Source organism: Poecilia reticulata, linkage group LG8 (genome assembly GCF_000633615.1).
Source record: "Poecilia reticulata strain Guanapo linkage group LG8, Guppy_female_1.0+MT, whole genome shotgun sequence".
NCBI classification, from domain to species: domain Eukaryota; kingdom Metazoa; phylum Chordata; class Actinopteri; order Cyprinodontiformes; family Poeciliidae; genus Poecilia; species Poecilia reticulata.
The window spans coordinates 1,148,699-1,162,898 of NC_024338.1; the positions used below are offsets into that span (position 1 = coordinate 1,148,699).

General features: G+C 38.9%; 2 protein-coding genes across 2 annotated transcripts in view; both read left to right on the forward strand.

Annotated features, from left to right (window-relative positions):
• The window catches only part of prrg2 (proline rich Gla (G-carboxyglutamic acid) 2), a 33,818-nt gene extending 26,630 nt beyond the window's left edge, over positions 1 to 7,188 (forward strand). Inside the window, exons 5-7 of the mRNA XM_008415021.2 lie at positions 3,905 to 4,043; positions 4,912 to 5,061; positions 6,838 to 7,188. Of these exons, the coding sequence (XP_008413243.1) occupies positions 3,905 to 4,043; positions 4,912 to 5,061; positions 6,838 to 6,877 (329 nt within the window). The 3' untranslated portion in view covers positions 6,878 to 7,188. The remainder of the gene's footprint in view (positions 1 to 3,904; positions 4,044 to 4,911; positions 5,062 to 6,837) is intronic.
• Positions 7,189 to 7,843: 655 nt separating this feature from the next.
• Positions 7,844 to 14,200, forward strand: part of prr12b (proline rich 12b) — a 59,632-nt gene continuing 53,275 nt past the window's right edge. The window contains exon 1 of the mRNA XM_017306256.1: positions 7,844 to 7,999. Coding sequence (XP_017161745.1) covers positions 7,917 to 7,999 — 83 coding nt within the window. The 5' untranslated portion in view covers positions 7,844 to 7,916. The remainder of the gene's footprint in view (positions 8,000 to 14,200) is intronic.

Consider the following 14,200-nt stretch of genomic DNA (forward strand, 5'->3'; position numbering starts at 1 on the left):
CTGATGAATGGGAGGTTGGAGATCGGCCTGTAATTCTGCCTGTATAACAGAGTGACATAGACAAATGTTTTCATCTCACTGTGTCATTTTCACTTTATAGCTGAAGTTAATCACATTTCTGGATGTTCTGTGTTTCAGTTAAATTGAAGTTAGCARGTTTTTAATCAGGGCCACAACACCCTGTGTGTGTTGAGTTTAAGAAAAGAGGCTGCTCTGTTTGAGCACCACCATTCATTTTTCCTCTGATGTTTGGGTGAACTCTTTTCTGTGGAGGTCGGCCGTCTCTCTGCTTCTTCCTGAAGGAGACCCATCAGGAGTTCTGGTGCTGCTCACAGTGCAGACGGTTCTCCTCACTGTTCGCCGTGTCAGCCGTGGTCCCTCTCTCAGCCAGAATCTCCACAGTCATTCTGTTCCTTCGCCCTTGAATAAGCATAACAGAATATGGTCTGGGTGTTATGATTCATTTTTTAATTGAAACAATGTTTAATATCAAGATAAGATTAATTTATTTCCTTAATAGTTCCTTCTCCTGTTTCCTCAGAAGGGCAGAGTCTAGGAGTGACTAATTACATTTACTCAATTACACAAGAGTAAAGAAGCATTTGGTAAGAAAGTGTATACAAGTACTGAGTAACTGATCAAGTTATCAATTATTTCATATCTAAAAAACATTAATTAGAGGGCCCAAAATATAAACTTCAGTGGAAATTTTGGTATTTTAAAGACATAATGAAAATTTTGTTTAAATAAGAATAGTGATGCTTCATAATAAAATGACTTGAGTAAAAGTAAAAAGTTCAGCATAGGAAGAGTATTCCTAAAAGTTCATTAGAGTTTCAAAAAGTTACTGTGACATAGTGCTCGACATCACCTTGCATGTTAGGCCAATAGAAGCGATCTCTGACGAGATGCAACACCCTCTCAACTCCAAGATGACCCATCTCCTCATGAAGCTCCTTAAAAACAAGTGCATGACATGATATATCTGTGGTAGAAGGAGTTGTGAGCGACTTTCTGTTTTGCGGTGGATATATAATCTGTGTTTTTGTCTCATTAGAGCAGCAACCCTCCTATTGCCCTTGTGCCAGCCATGTTTTGGCTTTTCCTGTGCACTAACACATCTCAATACTTCGCTAATTACTGGATCATCTTGTTGAGCTTGTCTAAGAGCTGCTCTAGACAAGCTAGAGCAGCTCTTAGCAAACACAGTGTCAGTGTTTGTGATGCAGCAAACACTGACACAATAACAACAAACACAACCAGATTAATTTTATTACCGTCTGACTCTACTGTTGGGTCTTGATGTCACCTGTGTAATTAATTTTAAGGTAATTTTATTTATTATTACTATTAAACTAAAATCTCCAGCATGGGGAAGTGGGATGAGCTCGACTTTTCTCGACACGGTTAACAAGCATCTCCTCTCATGAACACAGCGGTGACTGATTAGCCAATTTAAACTTCTGCTCTGCTCATCAGGGTCTTTGAGTGCGTTCACACTGCAGCCTGAAGTGACCCAATTCCAATTTTTTGGCAATTCCAATTTTTTCGCCGGGGTCGTTCACACTGCCACTAAATGCGACCTGTATGCGTTCTGCAGTCTGACGGGAAAACCACCTGAAAGTGTCCCGCATGCGCACTAGAGGACGCAATAGCGTCAGCGTTCTCAGTGTTCTACCAATTGCCATAAAAAGAAGTAGTAGTGCTCAGTGTTTGCGGAAGTAAACATGGAGGCCTACGGTGGAGCTTAGCTTACATATTTGAAGTTGTTGTCCGGCTGGAGCAGCATATTAACAACTTAATCCTCAAACTGTCTGTCATGGTTGTTTTTTCTTCCCACTTGTGCGTATCAGGACGCAGAATAGTGAGATTTGTTGGGAATCAGTGACGTTCAGTTAGTATGAATGCGACCTGAAATTAGGTCGCATTTGAATCGGATACGTATCGGATATGGGTCGCATTCAAAAAAGAATCCGACCTGTGCTGTTCACACTGCCATGAAAAGATTGTATACAGGTCTCATTACGTCAAAAAAAATCGGAATTGGGTCACTTCAGGCTGCAGTGTGAACGCACCTTTTAAGTCCCTTTTTATTTTGGTAATGGTACCGAAATGCACAGAAAGGCGCAACACCTTGTTTAAGATATATTGGATCAGAGGACGTGCTGGTCTCAACATCCTGGCGGCGTTCAGTTTGTCACCTACTSCCGAGATCAACTCAAAACCTTCCACTATCGTAATTGAGCACCCCTATTGATTAAATATGACTGTAGTTGGAAAACAAACATCAGCGTTAGCTTACCGTGCAACATCTGGGCAACCAGAGGACTCCTGGACAGACAGCAGTGGCGCATGTCTGAAAGATGGCCTCCGATGCAGATCTCCAAGGCTTGCCACTCCCATTCTCTCAGCTCGATGCTCCATAGAGCTTCTTCTGGATACTGCAGTTCACTTACGATGTACAGTAAAGTCTGCTCCTTATAGTTGGATCACAGCTGGTAGCTACGAAGGTGTCCCGAACCTTCAATTGTAGGCCAAATTCAGCGGCCGCTTCGTCCAAATTATATAGACCCCCGACGGTGAAGCTCTGAGTCCATGAGAGCCGCCAACTGAAACACGTTCTGTCTGAGCGGCCACACGAGAACTAAAGTCAGGAGTAATAACACTATTTTCTAATGAAGTTAATGAGCTTCAGCTTATTGATAACMCKTTAGTAGGTCGCCATCTTTCTTGAAGCAAAGTATGGGTGTGACGCTAACCAACCAATTGGGGAAGTTGTAGCCTGACGTGCATTTGCATTTATTGTCCCCCTTTTTCCGAGTTTTGTAGGAAAAATATGATGTTATGAATAAGAAAATAAGGAAATAATAAATGAATAAGGGAAATTGGAAAATGGGAAAATTAAAAAAAATGTCAAACAAATGTTAAATGAAAAATAGATAAAAGAAAAATGGGTAAATAAAAAGGGATATATGAGAAATTGATTAATGACACTGGGAAATAGAAAATCGGGTTAATGGAAAAAGAAAATTGAAAAATGGTTAAATTAAAAAATAGAKTAATGAAAAATGGGTAAATAGATAAAGGGATGAATGAAAAATGGACAAGTGAAAAATAGATAAATGAAAAAGGGGAATAGAGAAATTGATAATCTGAAAAATAAATTTAAAATTGGGTTAATGAAAAAGGGAAATTGAAAAGTGGTTAAATGAAAAATAGATTAATGAAATGAAAAATGGTTAAATGGATAAATAGATTAATGAAAAAGAGAAATTGAGAAATTGATAATTTGAAAAATAAATAAATAAATAATTGGGTTAATGAAAAAGCTAAATTATTTAACTAACTTTTTATTTATTTTACTCATTTTCTTCATTTATTGATTTATTTTACTCATTTTTTTTCACCCATTCATTTATTTAACTTTGGCTGACATGGCTCTCCATAAAACACAAAACAAAAACACATAACAGGTTCCTAGAAACCAAGACAAGCGCCATTAAAAACAAAGTCAGAAACCAGGAATAAAACAATACATGTAGTAAAACAATGAATTGAATATTCCCATTAAATCATTTCAGTTTTGCTTGTCTGTTGAAAAAAAAAAAGCTTAAATGAAAGACCAAATCCATTGTTTTGCTAGGATTTTGGAAAACTGTGTAACTATTCTTGAAATAATTTTTATTGAATTATTGGTTAAAAGCAATACATTTTAACCTCATCTTCAAAAACATCAGTCAACTGTCTGCATATTACAAATTTCAGGGAGTTTTTGTTGCCAGCAAACAGAACTGTTATAAGAAGTGAGAATTCACAGTAAAAGATAAATTATGAAAGCAGATCAGCTCAATAAAGTGCAGACACGTTTTGTTTTTTATTGTTTGTAACAAACATTTTGTTCTAGCAAATCCAAATACCTCCAACTTGGATGTTTCTGGGTTGGTGGCGGGAATCCTGGCCATCGTAGTGACAGCTGTTATCGCCACGGTCCTTGGAGTCTATTGCTACAAAAGCAAGAAGAAACCCAGGACGAGGTCTGGCCGGTACGTTTACATCGAAGTGCAAAATTTTACTGAAAATTCAGAACAAATCATCAAAATAAAAGGTCAATTTTAAACACAGTTGATGCTAAAGCAGTGGTCTCAAACAGCATTTCTGGAGGGACACAGTCCTGAAACTTCTAGATGTGCCCTTTGAATTAAATGGTAGTCACACAGGTACGCCCACTAGAAGGAAACAAACTCACCCAGTATAACTCTTTCATTCTACTTCCCGAGAGGTTGCCAGGTGATGGTGCTCTTTTGTTCCAACCGTGAGCAGAAAATGATTCTCAAGCGAGCAGATGTTTGCAAGCGGAAATGTGATCAGACAAGTTCTGAGCGCGAAGAGAAAGATTTGAGAAAGCACAGTGAATCTTTGAAAGAGAGCAGAAGTTTTGAGTATAAGCATTACAAGTTTTGAGAAGAAAGACACGAAGTCCTGCTTTCTGACAGAAAATATGTGCTTTCAAATTATGGCAGAAAATTCCCCCATAGAGGAGGCATTACCCTGCTGAAAGAGGCCACTGGCTGCTCGAAACAGGTTTTCTATAAAAGGATGTACACAGTCTGTAGTTATTTGTGTCTGTAGTGATTTGATGAAAACACTAGTGTGGATTATCCTTCTCCATTGAATAAATGTACTCTAATGGTTGGATTTTTTAATGTGACCTTATCAAGATTTTACCCATTTGCAAAGCAGGCAGTAAATGTATCTGTATGTGTAGGAAACAGATGTGATTCAAGCTGATGTCATTGGTTTATGAAATGAATATATTTTTATCCAATTTTAGAACATTTCTATCTTTCTATTGTTTTGCTAGTCAGCTTCCTCAGTTCTGTACTTTTATTTGATGTCCTTGTTCTGCTCTAGTGCTCCAGTCAGAATGGGAGCAGATGGAGCCCCAGTCCTGGAGGCGGTGCCCCTGTCTGGAGTGGTGGTCCCACCTCCACCGTTACCCAGCTACAATGAAGCTTTGATCCACAGTGGACAGCATGATGCTCCTCCACCACCTTATTCAGGGTAAGTGGGTGGGGTAGTCAACATGTACAAACGTCCAATATGTTCAATACTCTGATGGAACTTAAGAAAACAAATGTGGCCCCAGTTATACTATGACGGCAAACAGACTTTGTTGAACATCTCTTAAACATTTTCATGACTGGCAAAACACAGGGAACCCCTGGCTGGAGAGCTCATTCACCAACCTCATTCATCAGTATTCAATAGCAGTGTTCACCGCAATGTCATGGGTTTTCAGTGGAATAACTCTGCCACCTAGTGTACAGGGGGCTAATCTCAACAGACCGTCTGCATATTCATATTTGTTACAATCACAAAACTTCAATCTGAGTTCAAAAGAATTTAATGTGGAAAAACAGAAACAAGGTGGATAGAAATAGTACTATTTATGTGTCTTTTCCATAATATATTGTAATGTGAAATATACAAAACAATAGCATAGAATAAATGTCTGTTAACTGTGGCAAACCGTCATCCCATCTAGTTGGATACCCGGTAATAATATGTAGTGTACTAACTGCTTTCAGAAGTTAACAACTTTGGTAAATGAAGTACACCTGAGTGTGATCTATATGGCAGGCTATGGCACAGCTGCAAACTTACCAAAACTTGGTAGCCCATCTACTGACATGCCTGGTAAGGACTTAGACAAGTGAGTGGGTGTTTTCATCTGTGGACCAGTAGACTCGGTTCGATTGGGGACCAACATTTTGACACTTGTTACATTTTCAGTTGGTGCGGTTCACTTTCAAACTGCACTGTGTCAAATGAGTTAATTTGACACAGTGCAGAAACACTGTCACTTTGACACCTGTTTCAGGCCTTCACTTGTAGTTGCACTGTACCAGGGACCACTGATGGAAACAGCATGAAAACTTCTGAAGAAAACGGAGCACAACTTTTTTCTTCACAAAATGGAAACAAAAATGGAGTGGGGTCATTCCTGAAGTGTTTTTATTTGGTGGAAAGTTTTCTATAAGATTTCTATAAAGGGATCTACACAATGTGTAGCACTTCCTAGGAATCCATGGAAGGAACCTGCCACTGTCCAGCTCCCTCTTCTCTTCCTTTTGAATCAACAACACCAACATACCAATTCACTCCAGCCTCCATCTGAACTCAGTTTGGAGAAGGCAATTACACCCACCGGAATATGCCAGCCATATTCTACGCAGCCCATGCAGCGCATACAAAAACAAATAGGTGGTGCCTTTGAGCACACCGTAAACACCATACACCATCCATGAAGGATAGTTCCTGTTGCTCAGGATGGTTTCTGATCTCGAGTGAGAGCGCATACCCTTTGAGGTTCCTGTAACGGGCTGTGAACCATTCGTGGGGAGCCCACAGTCTCAAAGAGTGAATTCCCCACCCAGGTTCAGTAGAACACACCATCACACTCTCTCCACTGGATGGACCTTTTTATCATCGTGCATCATGATGCCATGTGTTTCTAGTGAATTATGCACTCACACCCTGGCATCCATTTGATTTTGAAGAAAATGTAATCCACTGGACCAAACTGCCTTCTTCCATTGTTCTGAGGACAAGTCAGTATGAACACAAACTGGACTGCTGCTAAGGCACATATGCAGTAAATTGTAATGATGTTACGCATAATTAATGTATGTATGCATTTGATTGAAGGTTTGTGTTGTATTCTGTAGCACTTATATCACCTCATCACTTTCTAACATGTCAGACACCACTGTCTTTTATGCCCTTACACTAGACTGCTATGTATTCTATACTTATACTTCCTATCTCTGACCACAGGGGGGCGCCATCGGAACCAACTGTACCAGGAGATGACTAACGAGAAAGGTGGCCCTGGTCGGAGCGTCTTTTTTCTGTGCCTGATGTCTAACTGAGAGAACTTTATGCCTTCTGTTTCCTGTTACTTGTTTGGTCACGATGAATGCGTATTTATGGTAGAACACATCCACCCCAGAATGCTCACACCTGGTTAAACAATGTGCACATATGAGATTCATATGATTATTTTTGAGGTGGGTTTTGGTGGTTCTGCTGTTCACCCCAAGATGATTTATGCAAAAGAACTAAAAAAAGGTTGACATTATTTTTACACAGTGCAATGTTTTATAAAAATAAATGTATAGACATGTGTCCAGGTGTTTTGAATTTGTCCCACATATTCACCTAAATGTTGGGAGTCCTTGAATCTCTCTACATATGTGTTGGCTCTGAGTCTTGATAATTTCCTCACAGGGATATAAATCTACAGTCTTCCAATACATGTTAGACATGCAGTGTATTTATGCGTTACACAGATAAGGGTGAACGCCAAACTCAGTCTTTTCATCTCAGAAAAATGGCGTCTTGTGAACAAAATGAGGGAAAATAGCTTCAGTGTACTTGTGAGGCAGGAGCAGCTGTGCGACTGAATCCAGACTCTGGCTCATCAAAGTAGCCGAAGAACACGCAGCATCTGCTCTGTGGCCCATCAACTCAATTCAACAGACAATAGACAGAGAAATATAGGAGAAGAGAGGCGAGGGGAGGAGGTGCTCCTGGCTGCTGTACCCCCCCATTTCTCCGAGTCTACAGGCTCGTCAAGCAGAGAAATAAACAGAATCGAGCGCTGAGGAGAGAGGACGGTCCTCTCTCCCTCTCTCTCTCTCTCTCTCTCTGGCTAGGGAGAGAGAGAGTGAGTGAGTGGTAAATGGCAGACATGAAAATAATATCAGAATATTCCGTCAGCTTTCTCTCTCTCTCTCTCTCTCTCTCTCTCTCTCTCTCTCTCTCTCTCTCTCTCTCTCTCTCTCTCTCTCTCTCTCTCTCTCTCAACCGCGCGCGCGCGCTATCTGTCCATCTTCATCCAGACTGTTCTTTTCATGGAGAGGAATTATCCCACAGCAAGATTTGGAGACCTAGGGGCTGGGACAGGATGGAGTTACGACAGATCGACGAAAGCAAGGTAAGCGTGTGGTGGTGGGAAGGAGGGAGACTCAAGATGAAACAATGCTAGTGAACAGAGCTGCCTGCGCCGCTGCATTCAGCCACAGAGGCACGGTGCTGCTGCTGGCGCTTCATGGCCACCAGTCTCAGGTACAGCAAGCAGTATTGTCATCCAGGAAAGGGGAGGGGTGTCGGGGGCTGTCTAACTAAAATGCATGGAATGCTTTGGAAGGTTAATAGTGATCTGAAGACCAAAGAGAGGAGAAATGTGAAGGGGGATGGGTTGTTTCAAGCAGAGACTAATAAAAATAAGAGAAATGACTTGCAGGTTTCATCACTGCATTGTCTCCGCTGCACCTTTGTCTTGCTTATTGGCTTCACCAGTGCATGACGGGTCTCCCCGGCTGCTGTACTGGAACGCCACTTAATTAGATATGTTCAAAATTAAAAAAGATTTACTGTCAGCAGCCATCAGGCAAAGTAATACAAGACACGGATCCACTGACAAGTGAAAGAGAACGCTGTTTCTGATCTGAGTGGAGAACAAAAGTTCCCTGTCTCTGCTCGAGACGTGTACCTGCCGAGGTGCGCGGAGCGGCTCGAGCTCAATCAAGTGATGCAACTGGAACATAAAGGTGGGAACGTTCTTTCCTCATCAGTGAATAATACTTTACAGTAATGTCACATGACAGACGACGTTGCCCAGGATATCACGCCGTTTAATTTTACGCGGTAGGGCTAACACTTCCACAATGTTAATAGTTTCGGCTCCTGCTCGCAGGATGTTTCCCACGGTAGGAGGCTGGAGACCTATCCGTTGACGGGTACGTCGTGTTTTTAATCAAGCCCACGGAAGACTTTGTGGGTATGTGTCTGTAAATTGGGGAGAGGCAGATAAAATGCAGCGTCCTTTCACGTCCACACTGTCTTTAAAGGGCGGTCTGAGAGTCACGTTAAAGTTAGCATAGCTCCGTGTTAGCTTTTGTCCACATTAGCGGTCGCCTTGACAACCACATCAGTCTACCATCTAGTCATGCAAGCTGATTGGAGTGAGATTGTGGTTTACTCCACTGTCTTCCGGCCCAACTGTTAATGTATCAATGATCCTTAAGAATAGGGACAAAATGGGCTTTAATTTTCCCCAAATTTTTTTAATTATTTCTCAAGCTTATGTATACAAATATGACAAATAATATTTTGGAAATGTAATAATGCTAAAGTGCAGGCTCCCAGTTGCAAAATTTTTTTTAAATTACATTTTTAATCGACCTGACCCAGAACTTTGTCATCACCATCTGACAAAAATATTTAATTATTTTTAATATACCCTATTAATGATATTTCTACTCATTTTTACAGACAAATGCTTCTCAAGAAACAACAAAAAATATTATTTAAAACAAAAAACAACAAAAAGTCCATCTGACGGAGTTGTCAGTGATGGAGTTGACGCAGAGTTGAAAGTGGTGACAAACTGAGTAAAAGGAAAAACTTGATACATGTGAAGTAATGCAATTTATGTAAAATACATTAAAATGAATTGCACATTTAAGTGAGATTTGTCAACAATTTCACCGAAAGAGTATCAAAAACTCTGATGGAGTTGACATCTGTTGGAGTTGACGAAATACCAAACTACTTCATATGATGTTATTCTGAAGGAGGCCATATTGTAGCTCATCAGGTCCATGAAATCTTAGCAATATACCAAAATTAAGTTTTTATTTCACAAAATTTCATCAAAGTTTTGTAAATTGTCAGTTATAGTGTGGACACATCAAGGTTGTGGCGAGCAATTTAGGAATAAAAGAGAAGAAAAAACTAGAGAATAACATAAGCTAACCAGAGCTAAATAGCCCTCCTAGCAAAGGAAGAGAAAGGAAGTGGTCATGGGGTCCTTAGAAGTTCTGATGGCCCCCAATAATGCCTGATTTTTTTTAAACATTCTTTTCATGTCTGACGGTGTTGACAAACATTTGGGACAAATTTCAATGGAGTTGGAAAATGTATAAAAATGATTTTTAATTCAATTTATTGATATCTTTATAATTATTTATATGACTACGTATACTTAATTGTCATAATATATAATTTAAATTGTTTTAAACTATTATAAAGTATTGAGTTCTGCTCATGGACAATGGATTTTAAAGACACCAGCCACCTACTACAATGTTTAAAATAAAAAAATATTCAGCAAACACCAGGAAAATATACATTGTTGTGCTCACATGACCCAGGTTAGTTTAGTCAGATATTTGAAAAAATTATATTTTGTGTATACTTTATTCAAATTGTGTGCTTTATCCATAGGACCTATTCTCAAGAATCACTGATATTACAGGTTATGTGAATAAGCTGGTCCAACTTCAATCACTACTCATGTACGCAGTCTATATTTCCTGTAAAAACAGCATCTATTATCACTGTGAAAACTTTTTAAAATCATAATAATAAAACTGTAATAATAATAATAATAATAATAATAATAATAATAATAATAATAATAATAATAATAATAATAGCGTTCTATATAAGACACTGGTATTTGGAAAGACCAAATTCTAGTAAAGTTGTAATCATATGAAAATGAAATAACTGATATCTTCATTCTCTCTGGAAGTTTAGATGAGTTAAAAGGTATGACCATGTTTTTGGTGCAGTTAAATGTACTTTTAGGACTTTAATGTGTGTAAAATATGTGGCACATAACAGGACATCTGTTCAGGACCAGTGTAGCTTCGATTTACTTGTTGATCATGCAGCAGCAGCAGTCTGCTGGATATCTAGTTGCAATTTCTAAAATAAAAGACAACCCACCACTGATACAGTTAGGCAGCGGCTCAAGTAGCAAAATTTTGATTTATTGTAAAGAAATTTTTCTGATATTTTTAAAAACATTTATTCATTTTCAACCTATTATGACATCTCCCTGTCCCATTAACATAAGAAGTGTGGTCCAACAACCACTCAGCAGGTAAAGTCACATAAAGCTGTTTCAGGTGGAAAACACACACAGGGAATCTATCAAATCACGGGTGATACACTAACTTCAGTTTAGAAGCTGAAGTTGTTAGAACAACAACAGAACCTCCTGCTAATGTGATTTAGCTCTACTGCAGCTTAAGGAAGATTTTAGAAAGGTTAGCATTCACTCTGAGCCTCTGCAAAATACAGTTTTAAGATTGTCCCTCTAAAGCAGTGGTTCTTTACTTTTTTGAGGTACCGAACCCACCAGTTTCATATGCGCATTCACTGAACCCTTCTGTAGTGATAAATAAAATATGATTTTTTTCCCCCAAAATTTGCCCCCAAATTCAAGACATAAGCCTATAGAGCATGCCACAACTAAATCAAGAAGGTGTTATTTGAATTTGCAAAGCATAATAGAAAATAAGTGAGTCTTCTTCATTCTTATCAGTAAGTTCTTACAGGTTTTTCTAACTGTGTCAAGATTGGCGGAAAAAAACAACTATTCTTAAAAGGTAGAGTCTCTGAGAACAGTTCTTCAAAATATAGTCAGTGTTTTCAGCAAAGTTGAGCTGACTGTCCAGGAATGACCCAAGGTATTTAGAGTTTCAACAGGTTGGCCATCTAGAGAAACTGGAACCACTTTAAAGTCTTGTTTAGATTATTTAATTAGCTCTTAAGAGAATGAAAAATGATTAATAAATAAGAAAGACTGCGGTATTCTGACTTAGTAATGTAATTATATTAGTTGTGTTACCACCCCCACGCCACTAGAGGCAGTACCAATCCCGAAAAGATTCGACTAAGGAGCAGATTTAGAAGTACACCAAAAGCTACAGAATTTGGTAAAAACGGTGAGCTTTGCTGAAGTAATTAAAGACAAGTTCAAATCCATGCTAAGAGTGGAACTCCTTCAATCAGTGCTCCTCCGCAGCTCTGTTTGGCTAAGCAATGTAACGTGATCCTCTGCGGCAAGTGATGGCAAAGCGGGGCGTCATCACGAATTTACACAAGTGTCTTTACCTTCGCGGCAGTGGCTCCGCCGAACCCCTGAGACCGACTCATCGAACCCAGGTTAAGAACCACTTGCTCTAAAGCATTCACACATTTTCACTGATGTTGGATCAGCTGAGTTTGGCACGTTGATATAATTTTCAACACATTTCAGAGTGATGGGTATGGAGAGCCGTTTCAGCCAAAATTAAATATATAAATAAATGGGTGAAATGAATAAAAAATGAGTAAAATAAATAAAAAAAATTAGGAAAATGAGTGAAATAAATGAAAAATTTGTTAAATAAATAACTTAGCTTTTTCATTAACCCAATTTTTCATTGATTTAGTTTTCATATGATCAATTTCCTTATTTTCATTTATCTATTTTTCATTTACCCATTTTTCATTAATCTATTTTTCATTTAACCATTTTTTAATTTAGCTTTTCATTAACCCAATTTTCTTTTATTTATTTTTTGTACAAATTTCTCAATTTCTCTTTTTCATTTATCTATTTTTCATGTATCCCTTCATTTATTTACCCATCTTTCAGTAATCTATTTTTTAATTTAACAATTTTTCAATTTCCCTTTTCCATTAACCTGATTTTCTATTTCCCAGTTTCATTAATCAATTTCTCATATATCCCTCTTTTATTTACCTATTTTTCTTTTATCTATTTTTCATTTAACATTTGTTTGAAAAATAGTTAATTTTCCCATTTTCCAATTTCCCTTATTAATTTAGTATTTTCTTATTTATCACATTCTATTTCCCCGCAAAACTTAGAAAAAAATAAATGTAAATGAGGAGAGGCACGTCATCAGGCTACAACTTCCCCAATTGGTTTGTTAGCGTCACACCCATACTTTGCTTCAAGAAAGATGACGACCTACTAACGGTTTATCAATAAGCTGAAGCTCATTAACTTCATTAGAAATAGTGTTATTACTCCTGACTTTAGTTCTCGTGTGGCCGCTCAGACAACGTGTTTCAGTTGGCGGCTCTCATGGACTCAGAGCTTCACCGTGGGAAGTTTTTATAGTTTGGACGAAGCGGCCGCTGAAGTTGGCTTACGATTGAAGGTTAGGGTCATCTTTGTAGCTACCAGCTGTGATCCAACTATAAGGAGCAGACTTTACTGTACATCGTAAGTGAACTGCAATATCCAGAGGAAGCTCTATGGAGCATCGAGCTGAAAGAATGAGAGTAGCAAGCCTTGGAGATCTGCATCGGAGGCCATCTTTCAGACATGCACCGCTGCTGTCCGTCCAGGATCCTCCGGTTGCCCAGACGTTGCACGGTAAGCTACCGCTGATGTTTGTTTTCCAACTACAGTCATATTTAATCAATAGGGCTCARTTACGATCGCGGAAGGTTTTGAGTTGATCTCGGCAGTAGGTGACAAACTGAACGCTGCCAGGATGTTGAGACCAGCACGTCCTCTGATCAAATACATCTTATTGAGGGTAAAATCAACAAAACGTGTTCAAATTAATGGCCCAACAAAATTAATAATCTCAGTAATTATTGTTTAAACAAGGTGTGTGCATTTCTGTGCTTTTCGGTACCATTACAAAAATAAAAAGGGACTCAAAGACCCTGATGAGCAGAGCGAATTTTAAATTGGCTAATCAGCCACCGCTGTGTTCATGAAAGGAGATGCTTATTAACCGAGAAATAAATATGAAGCCTGAAAACCTATTGGAGGAAAAATATACCAACTTCACAAGAAGTGGCTTTAACCTAACTTCTGTCAGTCTGAAGTTTCTCATATTTAGGTCATCAAACCAAAGTTCAGATCTACCATAACTGGTACTATCGCCACCATGTCAAAAGTACAGCTTTTCCATCATGTATGTTTTCAGATGTTAAGCTGCCACAGCAGACCATCCTGCAGGCCTCTGGTCTCAGTGTTTCCCTTCAGACTCCCAGTGTGCTCACAGCTTCAGGATGACCAGAGACCTTCACCTTTATGGAACAGGAACACCCGGCCAAATGCACTGGTGACACATTAGTTTTAAAAAATGTGGCTGTTCTTATAGCATTGATATGCATGAACCGTCTGTATTTTTCTGTTTTCAATAAACAAAATGTTTTATTATGAAATCTGTGTTCCTTCTAATCCAGTATTTCTCAACCTTTTTTGGCCCAGCACCCCCCTAGCCTTTATCCAGGTCCCTCACCGCCCCCCACCAAAGAATTTGTAGGCTACTTTGCACTGACCATTATTTTATCATTAATATTACTATCA